At 48.1% G+C, this 21,930-nt stretch overlaps 1 protein-coding gene across 3 annotated transcripts; it reads right to left on the bottom strand.

Moving 5' to 3' along the window:
* Positions 1–616: 616 nt before the first annotated feature.
* On the bottom strand, positions 617–21,686 carry LOC142889991 (uncharacterized). Of its 3 annotated transcripts, XM_076028713.1 has the most exons (9): positions 21,600–21,686; positions 18,233–18,587; positions 13,425–13,571; positions 11,229–11,273; positions 10,111–10,233; positions 5,415–5,507; positions 2,525–2,597; positions 1,532–1,627; positions 617–1,185 (listed from the first exon to the last, which is right to left on the bottom strand). In XM_076028713.1, the coding sequence occupies exons 2-9, from the start codon at positions 18,566–18,568 to the stop codon at positions 1,052–1,054; spliced, it is 1,047 nt and encodes a 348-aa protein (XP_075884828.1). In that variant the 5' UTR covers positions 18,569–18,587; positions 21,600–21,686; the 3' UTR covers positions 617–1,051. The 3 variants fall into 3 exon arrangements, with proteins under 3 accessions (XP_075884828.1, XP_075884827.1, XP_075884830.1); XM_076028712.1 differs by lacking the exon at positions 21,600–21,686 and having other exon boundaries at positions 18,233–18,629; XM_076028715.1 differs by lacking the exons at positions 2,525–2,597; positions 21,600–21,686 and having other exon boundaries at positions 1,050–1,185; positions 18,233–18,629.
* Positions 21,687–21,930: the final 244 nt, after the last annotated feature.

Below are 21,930 nucleotides of genomic sequence, written 5' to 3'. Positions count from 1 at the left end.
TTTCTGAATGTTTAACCAAAGCAATGCAACCAAACACTACGACGTCTCTCTCCGGGTTCTCCGGCTTGGATGGATGGATGGATGAATGGATGGATGGATGGATGGATGGATGGATATCAAAAGTTTGGCGAGTTGTAATAGTAAAACAGAAAAAAGAGAAGAAACGCCATCGCACTCTGGTGATGTTTCTTGACTAGACTCGGCTCGCTTGGTTCCCCGGCTGAGTTGGTACTCAAACAGTACCGGGCACCAGGTTTTACTAGGTGCTGCCACCTAGTGGTAAAGCCTAAGAGGAGGAGGTATTTGTGGAAGAGCCCCAATGGAGGCTAACAGGAAGTGCCTCGCACTCTTCTTTGGAAATGGGCGCCGCCACTGAAAATAGCGGATCTCGTCGAGGAGGTCCCGACCAAATTGTGGAATCTGTTAGCGGCACAGCAGCTCTTTGCTAATGAGACAACCATTCAGTGTAGGCTGCTGAAAATATATACATAAAACCCTGGACATCCAAACAACAGGTGTCAACTATAAGTATGCTGCAGGTGGCGCTAAACCAGAGGTTTTACACAGAATTTTTATTGATGATGCTGATTAGCGTACAAGTTCACATACACACCTGTGCATTGTCATTGTGTTGCTTAACATATTGGTAAGATGTATTAAGTTTACGGAATTTTGGTCATCTTGAGTCCTGCTGGTAATCATCATCTGGGGGAAAGTTGCTTAAAAAAACAATCCAGTGAATAAGTTGTTTCAGCTGGTACAGATTTTGCTCAGCGTAGTTGTTATAGCAAGCTAACAAGCTGGAGTTCAAAAATTTAGTAAACAGTACACTGTGACCTTTAACCTTAAGACAACATGTTCAGCCGCATAGGCCATTTAGCGTCACGATACTTTTCTCAGCCATTACTGAGCTTAACGAAATAACAAACGAACAAATCTCAATCTCAAATGTCAGCAAGCGATGCGGCCGTCCTCTGAGGCTGCTGCAAACTGCTGGCTGGCGGGTCAGAGGTCACACCTGAAGGTCACCGCTGGAGGTCACACTTGGAGGTCACACCTGGAGGTCCCACAGCTCCTGGCTGGTCCTGAGGTTTGGGCCGAGCTGTCCGTGGCTGCGGGAGCGAGTCAGCAGCAGCGAGGGCAGGACGCGGCGCTGCGTGTGTCTCCCCCGGGAGAAGCTCACACCTGGACAACACCAGCAGACATCAATCAATCAGTCAATCAATTAATTAATTAAAGTTTATTTGGAGACAGACAGGCTGAAAAATCCAGGCTGCCCTCTGGTGGCTGGCTGCAGTACTGCCATCAATATGGCTTCTTACTGGAGGCTAGGAGTCAAAAACTCTGGAACGGTTACAGAAATTGGCCCTTTGTGGTGTCACAGAGGGCACTGTGATTAGGGGCCACATCCCCAGCCAGAAGTTGGCTGCATCCTCTGAGACCAGAGGATTTTTTTGTCCTCCTTTAAAGGGGTTATCTGTTGTTGTTTTTTTTAATCAGACGGCAAATTGGCCACCTGATTGGTTCTCACCTGACTGAGGGTCCTGCCTCTCAAACACGTCCCTGCTGCCGCTCCAGTAGTGAGCAGCCGTCCTGCCGTGATAATCCCTGATGCTGGTCCTTGCGTCTGAGGGAGGGTCACATACACACACACACACACACACACACACACACACACACACACACACACACACACACACACACACACACACACACACACACACACACACACACACACACACACACACACACACACACACACACAAAACTTAAAAGGAAAACCGCCACGGTCAAAAACTCTCTTCACTCATCTCGCTGTCATTCTGGGAAAGGAGGGGTGGGGCTAATTAGCAACCCCCCCATCAACAGTAGCAGGCAGCAGTGGGTCGGCCCCGCAGAGACGGGGCTGCTGGGTAATTATTAGCGATAAGGTTGTGGTAGGGAGGAGGAGTAGATGGAGGAGGTGGAGGTGGAGAAGGTCAACACCTCCTCCAGCGAGGGGAGGCTCTTCTTCACCTCATCCCCACAGCAGAAATGTTCTCGCTAAAGGTCTAAACATTACGTCTGCATGTTGCAGGTTGCAGGTTCTGGTTTCTTCTAACTGGGAACACTGGGAATGCTGGGAACATTGGAACACTTCGGCCTTCAACTTTGGCCACAGACTCGGAGGTAAAAAGCTCAAGAACAGGGAAAAAAAATTCAAAAATCAACCCTGCTGGCTGAGGCCGGAACTGCGGGACAGGCTTATATTAAGGTGGAGAGACATGCTGACGGTCGGATCTCTCAGCCTGCTGTCTTCCTACACAGGTGAGCGAGTGGGTGAGGCGGGAGGGCGAGGGGGAGGGTAGATGAAGGGGGAGGGACCTGTCAATCTGCCACTGGTGCGATCTGCATCGCTGCTCACTCTTCCAGCAGAGTCTTTGAGGCGTGCAGGAGGCAGAGCCCCCCCCCCCCCCCCCCCACCACCCTCCCTGACAGGAAGTGACATCACAACGGGATGTGCCCACGAGGCGGGCCGACTCACTGTGGGTGTTGATGAGGGCGTGGACGACGTGCTGGTGGCCGTGGATGGAGGCCAGGTGGAGGGCAGTGTATCCCTGAGGACACACACACACACACACACACACACACACACACACACACACACACACACACACACACACACACACACACACACACACACACACACACACACACGGTCAGTGATGGTTGAGATGAAACTCACTGAGCTTCGCCACTGCAGCAGTCGACCGCTACATTAAGGACACAGTGCTAGTATGAAAAAAAACATTTGTCAAATGTGATATTTTTAAGTAGCACTAGCAAAGAAGGGCTAGCTTGTCTGGAAAGCATATCGAGTTTCTGTGAAAAAAAAAAATATATATATATATATATATAAAATCAAAACAGAATTTTCTGGAAACAGTGAAAATTGAAGAAAACATAAAGCTACGATTGGCTAGCTAGCTCGCCAGCTAGCCAATTACAGCATTAGAACAGACACGCTAGCTAGCTATCTACCACTTGAGCGAGCTGGCCAATCTGTTCGAGAAGCTCAGACAGCCTGTCATCCTAGCCCCTCCCACTTCAGTGCTCCAACCACCCCTACCCCCCATCGCTCCCATCACCCCTCCACCAATGTCGGCCCGGCAGCACTGCGGGACGCCGTCAGCGGTGGGGGGAGCGAACAAACAGCGGCGGGCTGTCAGTTGGCTGGCGAGTCAAACGACAGCGCGGCAGTTTTGAAGTCAGCGTCGATTAAGCGAGCGAAGCGGCGGCAGTTTAAACGGCGAGCGAGACCCGTTTGATGTGCGGAACAGAGGGACGGCGTCAGCCATCTGCGCCGTCAGACCGACACCTGCGTCACAGGCGAAGCCTGGGCAGGTGGGGGGTGGGGGGGGGATCACTGTCACTTCCTGTCTGCTTCTCCCAGCGATCCGAGAGTTTGGACAAATAGCGGCTAAACGGTGGGAAAATGAGACGAGGCGGCGGGCGAGAAGCAGATCAGGGGGAACCAGAAGTTTCCGGACATGGAATTTGGGCGGACCCATCGTGACACGGATGAGCGATTGTCACAAGTTTCACTGCAGTACAAACGTAAATTTAACACAACTGTCATATACATTTATATACACATACACACAGAGGTACAACTGATATCAGTGTTGTGGTATCAGCACGTATTTTACGAGTTGAGTGGTCAACCCTGGTATCGGTGCATCCCTGATAAAAAACGGTGTGTTCGAGGCCACTCACCCCCTTGATTGGTGTTGGGTCCAGGTGGTGGGCGGAGCATCCAGAGAGCGGGGGCGGGAGAGAGAAACAGGGAGAAGCAGGAGATCAGAGTCGGGAGAACCGGGAGAACCGAGAGTCTGAAGGTTGGCAGGAAGAACGGAGAGTCACTCACGTGCTGCGCGCAGGTGGTGAAGGACCATCGGAAAGACAGGAATAAAGTTAGAGGAGAAGACAGTGAGTGACGTCATGTGACCAGGGATCAGAGCCATCCGACTTCTAAAGAGAAGTGACACCTAGTTCAGTCCCCAGCAGTCAAAAACTGACTGAAGTGGAACCTTCACCGCTGGAGAACCGAGGAGAAGCGGCTTCATCTCCTCCTTTTCCTTCTGCGACACCCTCCCACGGATTATTGATTTCTGATTGGCTGGCTTGCGTGGGCCAGGCTCTTTTAATCGCAGTCATTAGCTTCTTTTTAACAATCAGAGACGACAACAACAAACCAAAAAAGGAGCTAATTATGTAATTATGGAGCCAATAAGTGACTTGTCTGCTTTGATTTGCTCTGCTGGGACTTAAACATTATCTGCTGCTGCGGTGCACATCAGCAGCAGCAGCAGGAGGAGCAGATTAACACTCGGAGAGGCAGATGCTAAATTGAATTCTCCTGGCTGGCGGCGCTCTGGGAGGCTATTAAGTAATCACAACATTGCCCCTGTCCAATCTATCCCCAGCTGTGCGTGTGTATGTGCCCGCGCGTGTGTGACAAACAGCATAGTTTCACTCTTTTGCTGGAAAACAAACTAACAAAACAAACAGTCTAACTGATGCAGCAGGCTGCTACTGCTAGTTGGCTAGCTGGCTAACAGGCAGCGAGCTAAACAACCGACTCTGATCCCAAGATGCATCTGGTGTCTGTGACAACACTGTATCGCACATCAAATCAAACGCTTGTCGCAGCAACAACGATGAGCTTGAAATTCTTTTTCACTAGCTAGCTAGCGGAGAGCAATGCTAGTGAGCATGCTAACGTCTTCATACAAAGGGTCAAGGGGCTGCAGACACATCAGGTGGCGTCACCGTGTCTGATACCTTGGATGTATTATAATAACTGGATACCGCACTGTCAATATGGCAGCGCGCCGATATTTCCCAGTGGCCACTCGAGGTACTGCAGCAAAAAAAATCCCAAGGGTACAAAAAGCATTTTTCTCATAGACCGCAATACAAAAATAGGCCTTAAGGGCTGACAGGACGACTGTGACCTGAAACGCGATTCATGACAAATCTTTGTATTGTAGATTTCTCAGTTATTATCTCTTAGTCGTTTAAGAAAAACGATAAAGGCCAGAAACTCAATAGAAAAGAGTTTATTCCCAGACGTTGTACGTGCAGGTGTCTCAGCTCGTTCTGATTGGCTGTGTTCTGACGTGTCTGTAAGTGACCTTCTCTGGGATCGTTCTGATTGGCCAAAAAAAAATCATGTGAGTGACAGAGGCACGATGGGAAGTGACACTACTGCGCATGCTCTATGGGCCCATTAATGCGGAAGTCAAAAACTTTTTCAACTCATGCGCTGGGTGAGCATTGAAATGAATGGGCTGGCATCTTGGAGTCTGGGGGTGTGGTTGATACAGCAAAATGAATGAATGACAGTATTGGAAAACAACACACACACACACACTGACCGATCTGACGTTGACGTCGGCTCCAGAGAGAAGCATCATGTCCACGGTCTCCAGACGGCCCTGCTTGGCCGCCCAGTGAAGAGCTGTCTGGAAACACACACACACACACACACACACACACCCACACCCACACACACACCCTAGGTAACTATACTGGTATTGTGGTATTGCTCTGTAAACTGCTTTTTAAAGGTTCATAAGCCATAAAACACACACACACATACACACACGCACACACACAGCACGACAGTAGCTGATCTACGGAGGCGAAACTGAGGAACTTACAAACTTGACGTGTTGAAGGGTTTGAAGGAGGAGAAAAAAAAAGAAGAAAACATTTGAGTTAGAAAACAAAAAAACAAAAAAAAAAAAAGTGACTTGAAACATTATTATAAAAAAACAAGTGTCATCCTGGTGTGTCGACCCGCTGGGTGTTTCCTCTGACTGAAGCGACGGTGAAAGAATCTGAACCGATGAAACGCGTCTTTTTCATTCTGTAAAGTGGCAGCGTTCCATTTCACTTTGTTTCTCCTCCGACGTGAATGTCGGCGACAGCAGACACAGCGGCCCATTTTGACAGGTGACAACTCAAAGTGCTAGCTATCACAAGTGCAAGCGCTTGCAGTACTAGCGCTCCAGTCACACAACTTCAACGCCGACACTTTACAGACATGTGCTAGGTGTTTGACAAGCTAGCCCAGGCATGCGCAAACCCTGGCCCAGGGGCTATATGCAGCCCGTTAAGCTTTTTAAATCCGGCCCACCAAACAAAAAAACAAAAAAATGATGCTAATATTAGGTAAGTCATAAAATAGCTGTATTTCATCCATTTTTTCAGTCTTTTAAGAGACATTCCAATAGAGCTAAATACCGTGGGGCTTCAAACACCTATTTTGTGGTAACCTCTTTTTTGTTCATTTTCAATTGACATTAAAGCACATGTTTTCTACATATTATATTTTTTTTTCTCCTATGAGGTGGGTCACCAAAACACCCCATCAATCTGCTCCTACTCCAGCCCCTCGGCCACATTTTTAGAACCCACTTTGGGCCACAGGTCAAAAGTTTGCCCACCACTAAGCTAGCTATACTTTGCTGGCATTAGTAGTAAAAAATGTTACATTTGCCAAATGTGTGTTTTTTTTGCCATTTCATTGTATTATTATCATCTTGGAAAAGAAAAGGTTTCAACAGAAAGTTAAAAGTCCAAGTCAAAGATATAACTTCCTCTTTCTGTGATAAACGTAAGGCTTTTTTTTCCTCTCTAGCGCCCCCTTATTGTCCACGACTTTCCGTTTGTGCTTTTTCTGGCCCCGCTATTTTCGCTTTCAGCTCTATCAGGACAAAGAGAGAACAAAACCGTTTGGGACGGAGCCACATGCCAGCGGGCCGTAGGAAACCCTGCAGCTGTGATGCATGATGGGTAACGCAGGTCTGTTTTTCCTTCTTTTTTTTAGCGCTTAGTCTGTGCGTCAGTGTGCTGACGCATTGACTGATTTTCATTACAAGGTGCTAATTGAACCCTGCTGGCCTCTTCCGACACCCGACGAGAGAGAGAGTGTGTGTGTGTGTGTGTGTGTGTTAGCCACCAGTGTGTACACACACACACACAGACACGCACGGACAGTAGCCCTATTAAAAGCTGTGTGCAGATGAGAATGCATCTCTGGATCACTGGAGGACCAGTTGTGTGGGCGTGGCTGTGGGAGTGGCTGTGGACGTCGCAATCACGGTTTTTGTTTCTTAATGTGAAATTTGAGCCACACCTGATTCAATGCGCCAATTGGTTTGGATGGCTGTTTGTCTTTCAGTGTGTCGACCTGACCAGAGTGAAGCCCCGAATCCAACACCATGTAGTGGGAACAGACTGATAGATAGATAGATGGATGGATGGATAGATTGACAGACAGATGGATGGATGGATGGATGGATGGATGGATGATGGAAGGAATGCAGCAGTTTCAAAGGACTCTGAGCTGGTCAGACTGACTAAATGTTTCAGACGGGAACTTTTCAAGATGGATCAATTTGAGACTTGAGATTAGAAACCGTGGTGATGATGCTGAGATGAGCATCTTAAGCAGCCACACTTTGATTCTGCGGGGACTTGGGATCTGGCTGAGCTGCTGGCTGGGAGTCAGAGCCCTACGTTAAGAGTTTTTTCCCCCCCAGATTTTCTCCGTCAGAGTGTAAAATCAGAGGAGGTGAGGGAGGCGAAGGAGGAGGGGGCGAGCGGAGGAGCCGTGCGACCATCACCGCCTCCCATCAGCTCCGTAGGCGGAGCCCCTCCCCCCTGAGGACCATGGAATTACAATATCATTACACCCGTCCGTGGTCACACGCCGAGATCTACTTCCTGCCCTGCAGCGTTGGGCCAATCAGAATGCCGGAAGAGAAGAAGAAGAAGATGATGAAGAAGAAGAAGAAGGCTAGAGGGTAAAATGGCCACAACAACAAAAACAACCACAAAACAATTCAGGCGTGACGCCCGACAGGCACGACAACAAGCAACAAACTGCCACAACCACCGCCAGCAACCAGACAAGGGGATCAAGTGTCGTCATGTGATGTCATGTGACGTCATGTGACGTCGGCCACCCCCACATCCCGCCAATGTGTTTCGTGGGTCTTTTTGTCACTTGGAGAAAGAAAAATCAGACACGCGCTGCTACAAGTGTTTGTGTGCTGCTGTGAGATGTGCAGTAGGTGTGTGTGTGTGTGTGTGTGTGTGTGTGTATCAGCACTCAGCTGTCAGGCCGTGTGAAGGGAGCGACGCGACACAACCCCGCCCTCCTCCCACTTCCCTACATAAACATGCCAGTAAACTGGACATTGTGTGAAATTCTATTTACATCTTCCTCCTCCCCTTCATCTTCCCCCCTCCTCCTTCTCAACCTTCTCCTTCTCCTCCTCCTCCTTCTCCTCCACCTCCTCTTCTTCTTCCTCCTACTACTCCTCCTCCTCCTCCTGTGTGATATCAGCGCTCGGCTAATTGCAGCACAGGTTGGCCAGCTCGCCGCCTGCCGGTTCTGTGTCGACGATTAGCGTGGACGCGGCCGACAGCAAGAGACAACTCACCCCCTTTGTGCGCGGCGGCGGCGGCGGCAGCGGCAGCAGCGGCGTCACACGAGGTCGGCCATGGAAAAAAAAGAAAAATGAGAAAATAGTCAGAAAACGGAGGGACAAAAGCAGCAAGAATTTGAAACGCTTGGCCAGCAAAACAGCAATAATCAGGTCGGAAACGAGAGTCAGTTCACTTCCTGTGTGGTTGAATTGAGCTCGGTTGAATCCTGACTCACAGCAGCCAGGCTGCTTCTCCTGTTGAAGGTCCAGTGTTGAGAATTTGTCTTTGTCTGGTAAAAGCTTAACATACTGCCTATAAATGCACTAATAAAGGTGTATATGTCTGTCATTGACCTTAGACAGCTCTTTGGTCTTGGCCATGGTGGAGAGATTGCAGTCTGACTGTTCAAGGGTGTGCACAGGTGTTTTTTATACAGATAACGAGTTCAAACAGCTGGCATTAATCCAGGTAACGAGCGGAGGATAGAAGAGATTCTAGTCACAGGTCTGTGAGGGCCAGAATTCTTGCTTGTTTGTAGGTGATAAATGCTTATTTTCTGCACCATTAAACAAATTAATTCTCTGAAAATCATACAATGTGATTTCCTAGATGTTTTTTTTTTTACATTCTCACAGTTGAAGTGTACCTATGATGAACATTACAGACCTCTCATCTTTTTAAGTGGGACAACTTGGTGGCTAATAAATACATTTTTTTTGCCCCCCTGTATACACAGAACAATACGAGACTTGCTCCAACCATTTCTTTAAGGAAGCCCACGTGACAGTGGCCCTGAATACGCAACACACTGTCATTAAATACCCAACTTCCTTAAAATTCTACGCACCGGACCTTCGAGGCTACCAAATTTGACCAACCACAGGACTGGCAACACTAGCTGCTAATAGCGGCTGGTTTCCATTGTACATGAACAATTTACCATGAGTAGTTAACGGTGTTAGTCACTGTGATCTAGCGTACAAAAAAAAAAAAAACAGTTGTTGAAAGCTTATAAAAAAAAGTGAAAATAGGAACAATATGGCAACAACAACAAAACTAATTCTTGTCTTTCATAAAATTATATGAAATTGGAACCTGAGACATGTTTCATCCTTTGATCTTTTAATCCTGCTGTGATTGGACGGTGTTATAGTCCCAAACGATGGTTATCGCACATCACCTCATCACCTGTGGTGAGATTCTCAGCAGCTTCTCATCCAGACTAATAGGATCATGACTCCCCTTGTCCCCACCCTTTGTTCCATTAAGGAGATTACTGGCGTTTCTATTTGGTTCGGAGCCAATAATTGTCCCCTCGGACCGACCGAGCGGCCGAGCACAAAAGTGTTGCAGATAAAATTTTGCAGGTTTTTTTTGTTCTTGTTACTTCGGGCGGAGGCAAAATCTAGAGATTTGTAACGCAACCCAGTGTAACTCACAGTGACGAAGTCCTGGAGGCGGGAAGAGAGAGAGAGAGAGAGAGAGAGAGAGGGAGAGAGAGAGAGAGAGAGAGAGAGAGAGAGAGAGGAAGCAACGTGTGGTTGAGAGGTTGCAACGGTTTCAATTTGTTGTGCCATGCTGCTGCTGCTACTACTGTTGCTACTACTACTGCTGCTGCCCCTGCACCTTTTTCATCAGCAGGCCGGCGTCCTGACGAAGGAGCCGCCTCTGGGTGGCGCCGTCGCCCAGTGCCGAGCTCCTCAACCACTCCTTCTCCAGGGGGTCCAGCTGCACCCGCTGGAACAGGGACTACGGGAGGTAGGAGGGGGTAGGGGCATAGGAAGTGGGAGGGGCCAGGGTCAGTCACATGATAGCTTCTAAGCAGTCACGACGACCAGAAAAATTTTTTACTTCTCAATACGTTGAGAAGAGTTTGGTTTTTTCCTCTCGCCCTCTTTTTGAACCACAGCAATTTTTTGAAATTGAAAAAAAAATCCCATTGACACCAGCAACCAAATATATTTTCAAACCTTTTTAGACTAATAAAGGCAATACAGTCACTTAATTTATTTATACTGAAACTTGGGCCTGTTTAGATGCACACAAAGCTGATATCCTGGAAGAAAAATCTTCCTCCAGATATAAAAGTGAACCTTTTTATATGGATACCAAACAAATTTTGCTTCAACACTGAATATGGAACAAGCAAAGCTTAAAAATATATAATAAATAACTTCATGTGCAAAATCAAATTTGAATTTAGAAAACTAAATATAAATGAAAATCACATCCCTCTTTTATTTGCAGCCTTCTGATATAAATTTCAACAGTAACCTTTTTCCACTTTTCCAATACATTTAGAAATAAAATAACAACAATAAAACAATAAAGTCATAATAAAAATAGCCTTCAATGAATGCCCTGTCCTGATTGACGCACCAAAATACCAGCAGAGCATTCTGGGATTTGCAGTATTAGCGGTACATGTGCGGTATGATACCGGCGGGCCAGCTCTGGTAGGGATTTTGTTTTTCTGCTGCCCACTTGAGGGCTTCAATTAATTACACAGAGCCACAGTGGGAGGGCGGCTGGGGCGTCCTTCAGTCTGACAACACAAACACACACACTTAGGCACACACAGTGCCACCTCCCAGCCACTAGGGGGCGAAGCCACGAAGACTAAAAGAGCAGCTTTGGAGAGGAAACATTTATCCTTTGTGCAAAAAAGGCCTAGGCAGTATATCCCTTGACACACACACACACACACACACACACACACACACACAAGTGTTTGAGTTACTCACGATGACAGAGGAGGCGGTGACGCTGGTGCTGTCGTCATCTTCGCTCTGTCACATGACAATACGACAAAGTCATCAACACACAGCAACAGCAGCAGCGGCAGCAACACAACACAGCATGAAACTGTCGCTTTTTTTCGTCGCAAATTTTTGGAGAAACGTGAACGTTTCTGCGGCGGCAACGTGACGAAGGCCCTTCCCACTCCAGCAGTCAAAATGACCAGGCTTAGCTCCGCCCCTATTTCCTCCTCACCACCATTTATTGCTCTATTGAAGAAGAAGAAGAAGAAGAAGAAGAAGAAGAAGAAGGTTGGCATTTTATTTGTGGTCGGTTTCGCCTGTTGAGGCCGACATCAAAGCTCCTCCCACTCTGGTGTATTCTTCTCTGTCAATTCTGTTTGTCAGCAGAGAAATGAAGTGGAGGGGGTAGAGGAGGTAGAGGAGGAAGAAGAAGAGGAAGAGGACAAAGAAGGGTGGAGATGAAGGAGGAGGAAGAAGTGGAGGAGCAAGAGGAAGAGGAAGAGGAGGAGGAGGAGGAGGAAGGGGAAGACGAGGAGGAGGGGAAGGAGGAAATGGAAAAGGAGGAGGAGGAGGCTGAGGGGGTGATGTTGCATCACATGCACAGGACTGACTACCCACAATCCTCTCCGACGCGTTTAGCCCTTTGTTTACAGCCTGCCGCTGAAGCTGAATGGAGGTTTGCGTTGTTCGCTGAACTGGACGAAAACACAAGAGGGCGGAGGCAACAACCGGCAGGGGGTGTGTTCACTGGACCAGAGGGTAGTTGCCACCACCCCTTCGTGATGTCACAGAGGGCCGATTCCCCAGCTCTCAGCCTCTTATTGGTTTTGGTAGCTGGTGTGAAAATCCTCCCTGCGTTGGGAGGCACCAGCAGCGGCAGTGGCGGTGGTGGTGGGAGGGGCCAGGAGATGAAATCATTAACATATTAATGATTTTTTTCTCTGTTCAACAAACTCTGTCTTCGGTCTTTCAGGGAGATTTAATGAGAAGCAGAGACGACAACCATTTTGTTCTCACACTCCCAGTTTTTTGGGGTTTTTTTTGTCTTGTCTCGCCGATGGTTGAGGATACCGACCGCCTCCTCCCCCTCCACCGGTGCCCCTGCCCCTTCCCCCCACCCCTCCTACTGCCGCTCCGCGCTGTCTCGATTGTTCAGAGAAATGAAAAAATCCCATTCATGCGAGGAGGCTTTGAAAGCAGCCTGGGCCCTGCTTGTCCCGGGGTCACCTGAGGTCAGAGCAATTATGATTACACCTCCAACTCCATCAGAGGAGCTCCAGGTCTCCTGAGATCAGTAGCAAATGAGATTTTTGTGATTTTGTGTATCTCATTTTGGAGAAACCGACTGCTTCTCCAACTGTTTTCCTCCTGATTCTCCACCTGGTTTTCCTACATGGTTCCTCCTCTGGTTCTCCTACTGGTTCCACTCCTGGTTCTCCTACTGGTTCCTCTACTTGTTCTCCTACTGGTTCTCCAACTGGGTTTTCCTCCTGGTTCTCCTTCTGGTTTCCCTTCTGGTCCTCCTCCTGGTTCTCCTCCTGGTTCTCCAACTGGTTTTTCTTTATGGTTCCCCTGCTGGTTTCCCTTCTGGTCCTCCTCCCAGTTCTCCTTCTGGTTCTCTTTCTGTTTATCCTACTAGTTCTACATCTGATTTTTCCTTCTGGTTCCCCTTCTGGTTCTCCTACTGGTTCTCCATCTGGTTTCCCCTTGCCCCAGCGCCTCACTCCCACATCCTCTTTCTTTCCTCAGCGGCTTCTGTAGTGGACGCTTTGGTAAGAGCTCAGCGTCAGGAAGCTATACTCATTCAAAGTATAGCTAGCTAGCTTACTATCTGACCCCTCCATAGAGTTGCCTCCTTTGTCGCCCTGGCTCAATTGGCTTGTGCCCCCTTTGACCAGGCCATTCAAGTCGGTTGTCTTGGATTGCTGCACATAGAGGTTTGCCCCTGACTACTGTAGCTGTCCTTTGTCCGTCTGTCTATTCTTACCGGTCCCTCCCAGTGCTACTTGGGAAAAGCGCCTTCCCCATGCGGTGATGGAGGAAAGTTTCGTTGGCCGGCAGGGCCGCTAACAACTTACCTCTAAAGGAGATACGTGACGCGATACATAACCGCAGTTACATGCTCTCTCTGCGTAGCCACATTAACGAGGGAACAAGGTAATGGAGGTTCCTGCTCACCGTCCTGGAGGGGCCCTGGTCTCCAGCCAGTGACAGTGTGTCGCTCCTCAGGGACAGCAGGTCGCTGCAAGCCATGTCGGCCTCGGCGGAGACGCTCGGCTCTGCTGGATCTGCAGGTTCCGGAGCTGCTGCAGGCGTTTCTGCAGGCTGGTGGGAGAGATGCAGGGGGACAAGCAGTCTGAGTGAACATGCACAGAGAAGAAAATCACATTTCTGACCAAACACACCATTTATTCATTCATTTATTTGGCTGTGGTCAGAACCTGCTGTCGGACAAAGGAAGTTTCTCCTCCTCACACAAGAACTCAAATCACATCAGGATCTTTGTGAAGGTGGTTCTAGATGTCAGAGGAACAACATGAGGGCAAATCAGCCAGGAAATTGCTCTGAACTAAACTGTGGACATGTGATCACAAAAAGGCAGTCACGCGAGCAGGCGGTACATCACTAGCGAAAGCGTTGACGGCGTCACAGATACAGAGAAAATCATCAAAACGAAAGATGCAAACTGAGAAAGGTGCTTCTTCCTCACAAAGAAAATAGCTGGTGCAGAAGGTGTGAGCACTAGTGAAACAAAATGCAGCTGGATCTGTATTTGGTCTGGATACATTAGTATCATTAGCCTTGGTTGTTCAGTCTCCAGTCGCATTTATTTATCTGTGTGTGTGTGTATGTGTGTGTGTGTGTGTGATTTCCACGTGTCCGATTGTGTGGCGGCAACATGTTCACGCTCAATTTGAAAAGTGGTAAAAAGAAAAAAAAGCCCCGTTCTGACCGGGTGTCTGCCATAACAATTAGAATTTTCAAGGCGCCACAGAGACGTACGTCCAAGCTAACACAGCAAACAAGGGGACGAGGAGGAGGCTTGTTTGTGTGTCACACACACACACACACACACACACACACACACACACACACACACACACACACACACACAGAGTTGCGACGTCGTGCTGAATGAATGAGGCCGAACAAACCCGCCGGACGTCACTCCCAATCTTCACTCCCGTCCCTCAAAACGGCGCCCAGGTGGCGGCGGATTAGCATATAAGAGAGTGTTTACAACTCAGACAAAACGAGTCGAGTGACGAGTCGGCTGCCTGTTGACTGGAATTAAGGCCTCGTCTGGCAGCAGACATCAGTAGCGGCAGTTTAACATCCCGGAGAGCCGTGATTGTCCTCTAACTGGCTGGGACGGGAGTCCCGGGAGAGCTAATTAGGCCTCTGTAGACCCACAGACAGACACACACACACAAACACATGCACACACACACATGCACAATCACACACATGCACAAACAAAGACACGCACGCACGCGCACACACACATGCAAAAACACACACACCACCACAACACACACACACACACACACACACACACACACACACACACACACACACACACACACACACACACACACACACACACAACAGTCCTCGATGAAACGAGTCACAGCCATCATTCTGATTCAAACTAACAATTTGAATCACTTCCACTGTGAATGGTGACGACTCGGTTCCGCTTTTAGGTTTAGTGCCGGATTAGTAAAACCTCCCCCTAGTGGTGAGCTGCAGTAATGCCCATGTATAAGAGGGCAAAAACTGCAGTTTGTTTGGGGGCTATTTCAGTTTTCAAAGTAGTTTTCAGGGAGGTTAGCTTAGCGCCACATCGATTTTTGTATAGTGAGGAATGAGAGCAATGAAGCTAGGACGGTAGAGGAGGTGGAGGAGGAGGAGGAGGGCTTAAACTGGGCAGTAGGGAAACATGAAAAGACACCACCGCCGCCACCAATGCTGCCATTGTTTTTAATGACCAATCACACGACGGCTTTGAATGAACAGCAGAGGAAAGACTTGAAAGCGGGGGATGTTTGATGCGGCGCCGCTAATGAGCAGGTAGTCGACATTCGGACGGAGTGACACGATGGCGGGATCCTCCTGAGGTTTGTGTTGTGCGGGGAGGGGGGGGTGCAGGGTTCTTTTCCTGTCGTTCCCGACAGGAAAAGACCTCGGTGAGAGACGACACACCGAGCGCGTTTAATTACCACCGTCAGTGAGGAAGCTGCACACACACACACACACACACACACACACACACACACACACACACACACACACACACTGTGTTGTGGTTCACACTGGTGAATTTTGAGTCATTTATCTCCAAGATGTACAAAAAAAGCCAAAGGAACCTCAATGAGGAAGCTTATTTCTCAGCAGCTTCCTCTTCCTGTCTCTGGCTGGAGCTCCGCCTCCCTCTTCCTTCTTAGAGGATGCCAATTGGTCCGGTCCTACTCTGACCGGCTGAGAAAACAAATCACACTCGAGCTTCCAAGACAGGAGGCTCCGTGGCATTCAGACTTGTCGGTTCCATATCTTCTGCTTGTTCCTCAGCAGATGTGGTGCTGCTTCCTGTTCCTGTCCCTTGCTGCAGCTCCACCTCTTCCTTCTAATGAGGTCCTGCGAAAGCCCTGTGGAACATCTGGGCCAGCGCCAGTTGCTGTGTTTCTGTAAACCTCAGAACTAGCTAGATTTTCCCCAACTGCAACCACGAGCAGGCAAACATGAGAACTGAAAAATGTTTTGAAGATTTCTGCCCTCAAAAAAAGCTTCGTACAGACTAAGTCGCCTCCAAACACATTCCATCATCTGGATGGAACCAGTGAAAAAAAAACGACTGATCCAGCTGCAGTACCCATGCCAGACCTTATGTGGCGCTATAAAGGTTAGCCACCCAAAACTACACAACTAACCCTAACCCCGATGAGACCTCACAAGCTCGTCTCATAATGGGGCAACCCAAAAATTAGCAACTGGTGTCTCGATGAAGCCACACGAGGGTGCCGTTTTTGGACCTTACCCACTATGGAACCCACGTTCAAAAATGTCAGATGATAATTTTACCACTGACAGTGAAACATGGCTCTGGGTCGTGACCCCGTGAGGTGAGTAGAGGTCCATCAGAAGTTCAGATAAAAAATAAAAAGCAAATCACCACAGTAACCGAAGCTCTGAAAGATCAAATGACATCTCAGCTGTTCTCAAATCTCCTCGGAGGAAGAGTTTTTCCATGTATTAAAGACTTGGTTGATAGCTGCCGGAGCTCCAGTGTGTGTGTGTGTGTGTGTGTGTGTTAACCCCCGCCGCCAACCCTCCTCCTCCAGCCGTCCTGGATCACTATCTCCTCCTGCTCGCCACTCTGTTCAAGTGTTGATCAGACACTAATGCGGTGGCCTAATCCCATTTGCATTCATATTAGTTCCCCCATATCGCCCTCTACTGGTGGGGGGGGTTGGGGTTGAGGGAGAAGGTGGGCGGGAGTGGTGGGGGCTGATTTGAATTCTTCTGAGGGGTAAATAACTCCGGCGTGACATCGCTATCGCCCGGCAAATTCAGATCAGCGGGAAAAAGTCAATTTGCCGCGAGCGCTCCTCCTCCGCGGACGCTCTGGGGAAACGTATTTGGGTGGCGGTTCGGATCAGTGAGCGCGCGACACGGCGACGGCGGCTAATGGGTTGGACGTCGCCGCCCTCAGCCGAGCAGCGGCGGCGGCGGCGGCGCCTACACACTCGGCTGCTCTGAGGACCCGCCTCCGTTCAGAACTGACGCCCCCTCTGATGCCACAGGGTTTGTTTTTGTTTTGAAAAATAAGAATAATGATAAAAACAATGTTAAGACCTCCCCCTAGTGGTGAGCATGGGTAAAGTTCAACTTTAAAACGTCACATTTAGCGGCTAAAACAGCATTTTGTTTTGGGCTATCGAACGGAGCTTTTCCCCGCTACATTTAACATGCTAGGTAACAAAGAATTTTAATTTTGTGTTTGATTCCAATAACCCTAACCGTAACCCTTCGCTAAGACAATTAGGCCCAAACCTTGACTGACACTTTACTGAACCTTGACAGACACCCCATCCAAAACTAATGTTAGCCTACTAACTAACACTAGCCGGCTAGCTCCTGGCCGCCACGTCAATTTAAATATCAAACCATAATCATTTTTGTCTTTGGTTGCAATAAAACATTTAAAATATGAGCAGCAGACGAAGAACGAAGGGGAAACAAAAAAAAAAGGAAAAAAATGAAAATGTCACTGAAAATGCATTGTGTCATTATAATACTGATTTTGCAAACATGGCAAAACATTGGTTATGAATAAAAGTGTTACTTAAAACTGCTATTTTTACAGTAATTCTTTAAAAAATACAACAACAAGTTTCTTAGATGATTTCAACAGGATGTGGCCAAAACATTGACGATTATTGTTTTGTGCGTTGAACCATGCACGCGGCACCCACTGGAAATATGTTGATAAAAGGAACGATCATTTAAAAAAAAAACTGCGAGAGAGAATAACTGTCAAGAATTAAAATGCGGGCGGCTTGTGATGAAAGCGGCCGGGATCGCTCCTCATCTCGTCACTCAAAAACACAGTCGGGATTTAAAATAGTCGGCGTGAAGCAGCGGCGTTAGCGAAAAACATCCACAGTGTCTCACATCAGCGGCACTGACGGGCGGCAACGAGACCTGAGCGCATAATTACAGCAATAAACCCACAAAGCCCGAGTGAGAGGACGGGAAGAAGAAGAAGGAGAAGGAGAAGAAGGAGAAGAAGAAGGGGGAGGAGCCAAATTGGCAGACTGACGGAAAAAAAGCTGTCAGCACGGCAAAGCTTTGAACTCCGTCAGAAACAACATTTACGCAAAGAACAAAGGAGGAAAACGCCGAGAAGAAAGTGCCGCAAACAAAGACGGAGACGAGACGCGGCGGTGAAGTCACGTCGTTTCCCATCAGGCTTTGCTGCTCACCTCCTCTGCCTGAGTGATAACCAGCGCTGGGACACTGCCGGCTGACTCCACAGCTGCGTCCTGATTGGCTGAGTTTGAGCCCTGGTCTTGGTCCTGGCCCTGATCCTGGTGATGGTTCTGGTCCCGGTTCTGGTCCTGGGGCTGGTCCTGGTGATGGTTCTGGTCCTGGTCCCAGTCGGAGCCAGCGTGGCAGTCCAGGTCTTGGTCTTGGTTCTGGTTCTGGCAGGGAGCTGACTTCTCCTGGTCCAGACTCTGGTCCCGGTCCATCCCCTGGTGGTCCAGAGAATCTTGTAGGACCCCGTCAGCCGTCAGCGACTCTGATGGGAGGTCTTCCATCGTCAGCAGTCAGCAGGAGCTCCTCATGTTGACCAGAAGATCAAAAACAGACTCAGTCTGGAACTCAACTCTGGTTTTGCTGTTCCATGTTCTGCGGCAATGCTACTGCTAACTGTACACCTGGATAGAATACTGTCCGTCTCAGTGGCACGAGCAGGAAGGGTTCTAAAGGTCTGGCTTGAAGGTAAAGATGTGATTCTGATTGACCCAATTCTGATTGGCCCGTAAAACGTAACTCTTGTGAATCTGCTTTCCAAGATTTTGAGCTCCAACTTGCTAAAATTGCTGTGCAAGAGTTTCAGTCACCTGAGAGGCAGAGCTAATTAACCCATGTGATGAGCAGGCTTCAATTTGTTAAAAAAAATATAGATATTTAAATTCTCACACTGAATAGTCCAACTGCCATTAAACAGAAGAAGAAGAAGAAGAAGAAGAAGAAGAAGAACCTCTCCTTAATGGATATTAGCCTGTTATCCCAAAGCTACAGCTAGCATAACTTGTTTCCAGCGCTAGCTCTCGGTGGGGACTGCCGGAACTCCCGGATTGAGGTCTTTTCTGATATCTTCCTCCGTCAGGAGGCGACCAGATTGATATTTGCTTAACAGCAAGCGCTGATTTGTGCCTCAAAGTGGCTTGTTTCCATCTCGTCTGAAGCCTTTTTTCTTTTTTCAGATGAGACAAAGCCGCGGCACTTCACAGCAGCATTTACCGAGCAGTTAAAAGCGGAAATCCCCTGGGTGGTAATTACGTCTGGGCCCAGATAACAGCACTTGGATGATAACTATTAAAAAGGAATGTTTTCCAATTAATTAAACACGCTGTCGTTGGGCTAACCTCTTTAGCATTAGCCCCCGCGGGCTAAACTAACTGATGAGGAGTCGGGGGAAAACAAGCCGCCGCCGCCGCCGCTGCTTTTCATGTGAATATCTTTCGTGAAAAGTGTCATCTCTTCCTGAATATACAACTTTGTACGTGCAAATTGTTATATGATTTGATCGAAAAAAGAAAAAAAAAAACACTCCACGGGCACTTCACAGTGAGGCTCCAGACTTTGTGCGACAATGAAAGAGTCACTGGAGGATCGTTTAGTGGCAGCGGAGAACGGAGGTGAGCGCTCAGCCTCCATCCTCCGCCACCTCGGAGCGCTTTAAATGAAAGATGCTTAAAAAAGCGTGAAAACGCTTGCTTGCTAATCTGCTCGCTGGCTAATCTGCTCGCCCCATCAGCGGAGGAGCGGCTTAAAAAATATAGAATAATAATTCAAATTTGCACCGTTTTCACAACGCCGTCGCCGTCGGTGCAGTCATGCTTGTGATGCGCTTGGAGGTGGGGGAGGCGGGTGGGGAGGGGCGGAGAAGGGCGGCACTTCTGGAAGCAGAAGGGAGGAGTTTTCACATTACCCCAGCTTCATTAGGCCAAATCAATATTTGGTTAAACACGGCCGGCGTCCTTCATTTTACTGAAGAGGGCAACCAGAACACAGGTGAGAACAATCAAGAGGCAACAAAAAGGCGGGATAACGGAAACAGGATGTAAAGCACGGAAAAACACGAGGAGGTGAGACTACCAAAATAAAACAGAAAACACACAAACAGTAGATCATGATGACACATATCTCATTAAAAACAAATGTGAAAACAATTTGAACAGTCAAAGAAAAAAAATTGTCCGTTGGCAACACAATACCAGGTGTTCCATTATTATCGTATTTGTAGTTGTAGTTTGGGCCTCTGGACAACGTACGATCAGTAATGCCGATACGTGCAGTAATCCTTTTTTGTGGATTTGTGGGTGGGGGGTGTTCAGAACCCTGAAGGCATTTTCTCTTCAAGTAGCGCGATTGGCTGAAAGTTCAAATTTCTGCCGACATTTTACAGAAAATCAGTAGCCGTCGTTCCATATGGATTCAAGTGCCACAAGGCCTGATTGGTCAAGGCAGCGCCAGCAGGAGTGAGATGGTGATATCACTCCAAACAGGAAGACCATATTAGCCAATTTCCAAGGCTGGAAAAATTCATGGTCGGAAAAAAAGAACAATGGCGAACCGAAGCAGGTGAGATTCTTTGGTCTGGACTGACTGACAGCTTGGTTGCGCAACAAGCTCATTGTAACACATGAGTGCAAAATCAATAAAAATTCAACAAAATGTGCACTGGGAGTCATGTCAGACAAACCACGGCGACACACAAAGCGCTGATACGTTTTTAAGCTAACCCTAGCAACCTGGTCACGTCCACTGGTTTCTATGGAGACACCTCAATCACTAATGTTTACATGATACTCAAGAAAACCAAATTATTGCCTTAGTCCGACGACGACTGGAGAACTGAATTGCATGTAAACAAGTTAGTCTGACTAAAATCGTGCGCCCCCGGAACAAACAAACTTTTACGAGTTTGTGTATAATTAAGGACACGATTCCTTTGCAGAAGCAGTACACAAACCTTTCCAGTTCAAGTGTTCTCCATAAAGAGTTGCAACAACACAGTGCTCTGCACAGCTTGACTTGTTGACAAGTCCGATTAGACGAGAAAACCGAATTCTGAGGCCAGCTCGGTTAAGCTGTGCATGTAAACGTCGTCAGTGTTTACCGTTGCACACTGTGACACTGTTTAACGATGCCAAAAAGAGATTATCGCGGTTTTCCTGTCCCTGACATGTGACTGACGACCGTAACCACACTTCTCGAAAAAAGGTTGGAAAAAAAAAAACCCTGGACTGCGGTTCCGAAAAGCTCCAGGTTCAGCTGCCGACAACTGCGGTCACGCATGGATGAAAAGGCCAAACCGTGCACAGAAACATACAGTTTCAAAAATACCTGTGTCCGTGTAGACAGCCGCTAAAACAGACGGGGGCGCCGTATTGGAGTCTTGGTGGGGGCCTGGACCAATCAGGCGAAGCCAACAAGCACCAAGGGGAGGCGGCGTTGGCTCCAAGCTACACACAAACCCGGAGCTCCGTGGCCTCGGATGGCCGCCGGATGCTTCGCTAATGAGGATCAACAGCAATCAGGCCGCCGGGCTCCGCCCACTCTTACTGGCCGATCTGCTGGTCACCCGCTCCTCGCCACGTGGACACAGCTGCGGCGAGAAGAAACGCCGCCGGTCACCTGGTCTCCAGGGGGGCGCTGCACAAAACCCACAAACAGACCAAGTCGTCACACGTGTTGAACAGAAGATATCATGAATATAGATGAACTTTATTTATAATAACATTTGATAAATAATAAATACCAATATGTATCAATTACAATTAAATTACCAATAAATACCGATAATAATATTTATTGGCATTTCAAATATTTTCAAAATTGTTAAACGTTAGTATCGCGTAAAATGGTGATAGTTTTGCGTTTTCCGGGA

This window comes from Nelusetta ayraudi, unplaced genomic scaffold (genome assembly GCF_046127955.1).
Source record: "Nelusetta ayraudi isolate G7.1 ecotype Tasmania unplaced genomic scaffold, CSIRO-AGI_Nayr_v1 ptg000026l, whole genome shotgun sequence".
NCBI lineage: Eukaryota > Metazoa > Chordata > Actinopteri > Tetraodontiformes > Monacanthidae > Nelusetta > Nelusetta ayraudi.
The sequence above is the reverse complement of the archived record's forward strand: the minus strand, read 5'-3'. Positions and strand labels throughout refer to the sequence as shown.

Excerpts from the sequence above, each read along its gene's own strand:
- LOC142889991 (XM_076028713.1), bottom strand. The coding sequence starts at position 18,568 with ATGGAAGACCTCCCATCAGAGTCGCTGACGGCTGACGGGGTCCTACAA. Across the intron at positions 1,628-2,524 it reads CGCCCTCATCAACACCCACA|ACGCAAGGACCAGCATCAGG; the intron begins GTGAGTCGGCCC and ends ACCCTCCCTCAG. Across the intron at positions 1,186-1,531 it reads GAGGCAGGACCCTCAGTCAG|GTGTGAGCTTCTCCCGGGGG; the intron begins GTGAGAACCAAT and ends GGTGTTGTCCAG.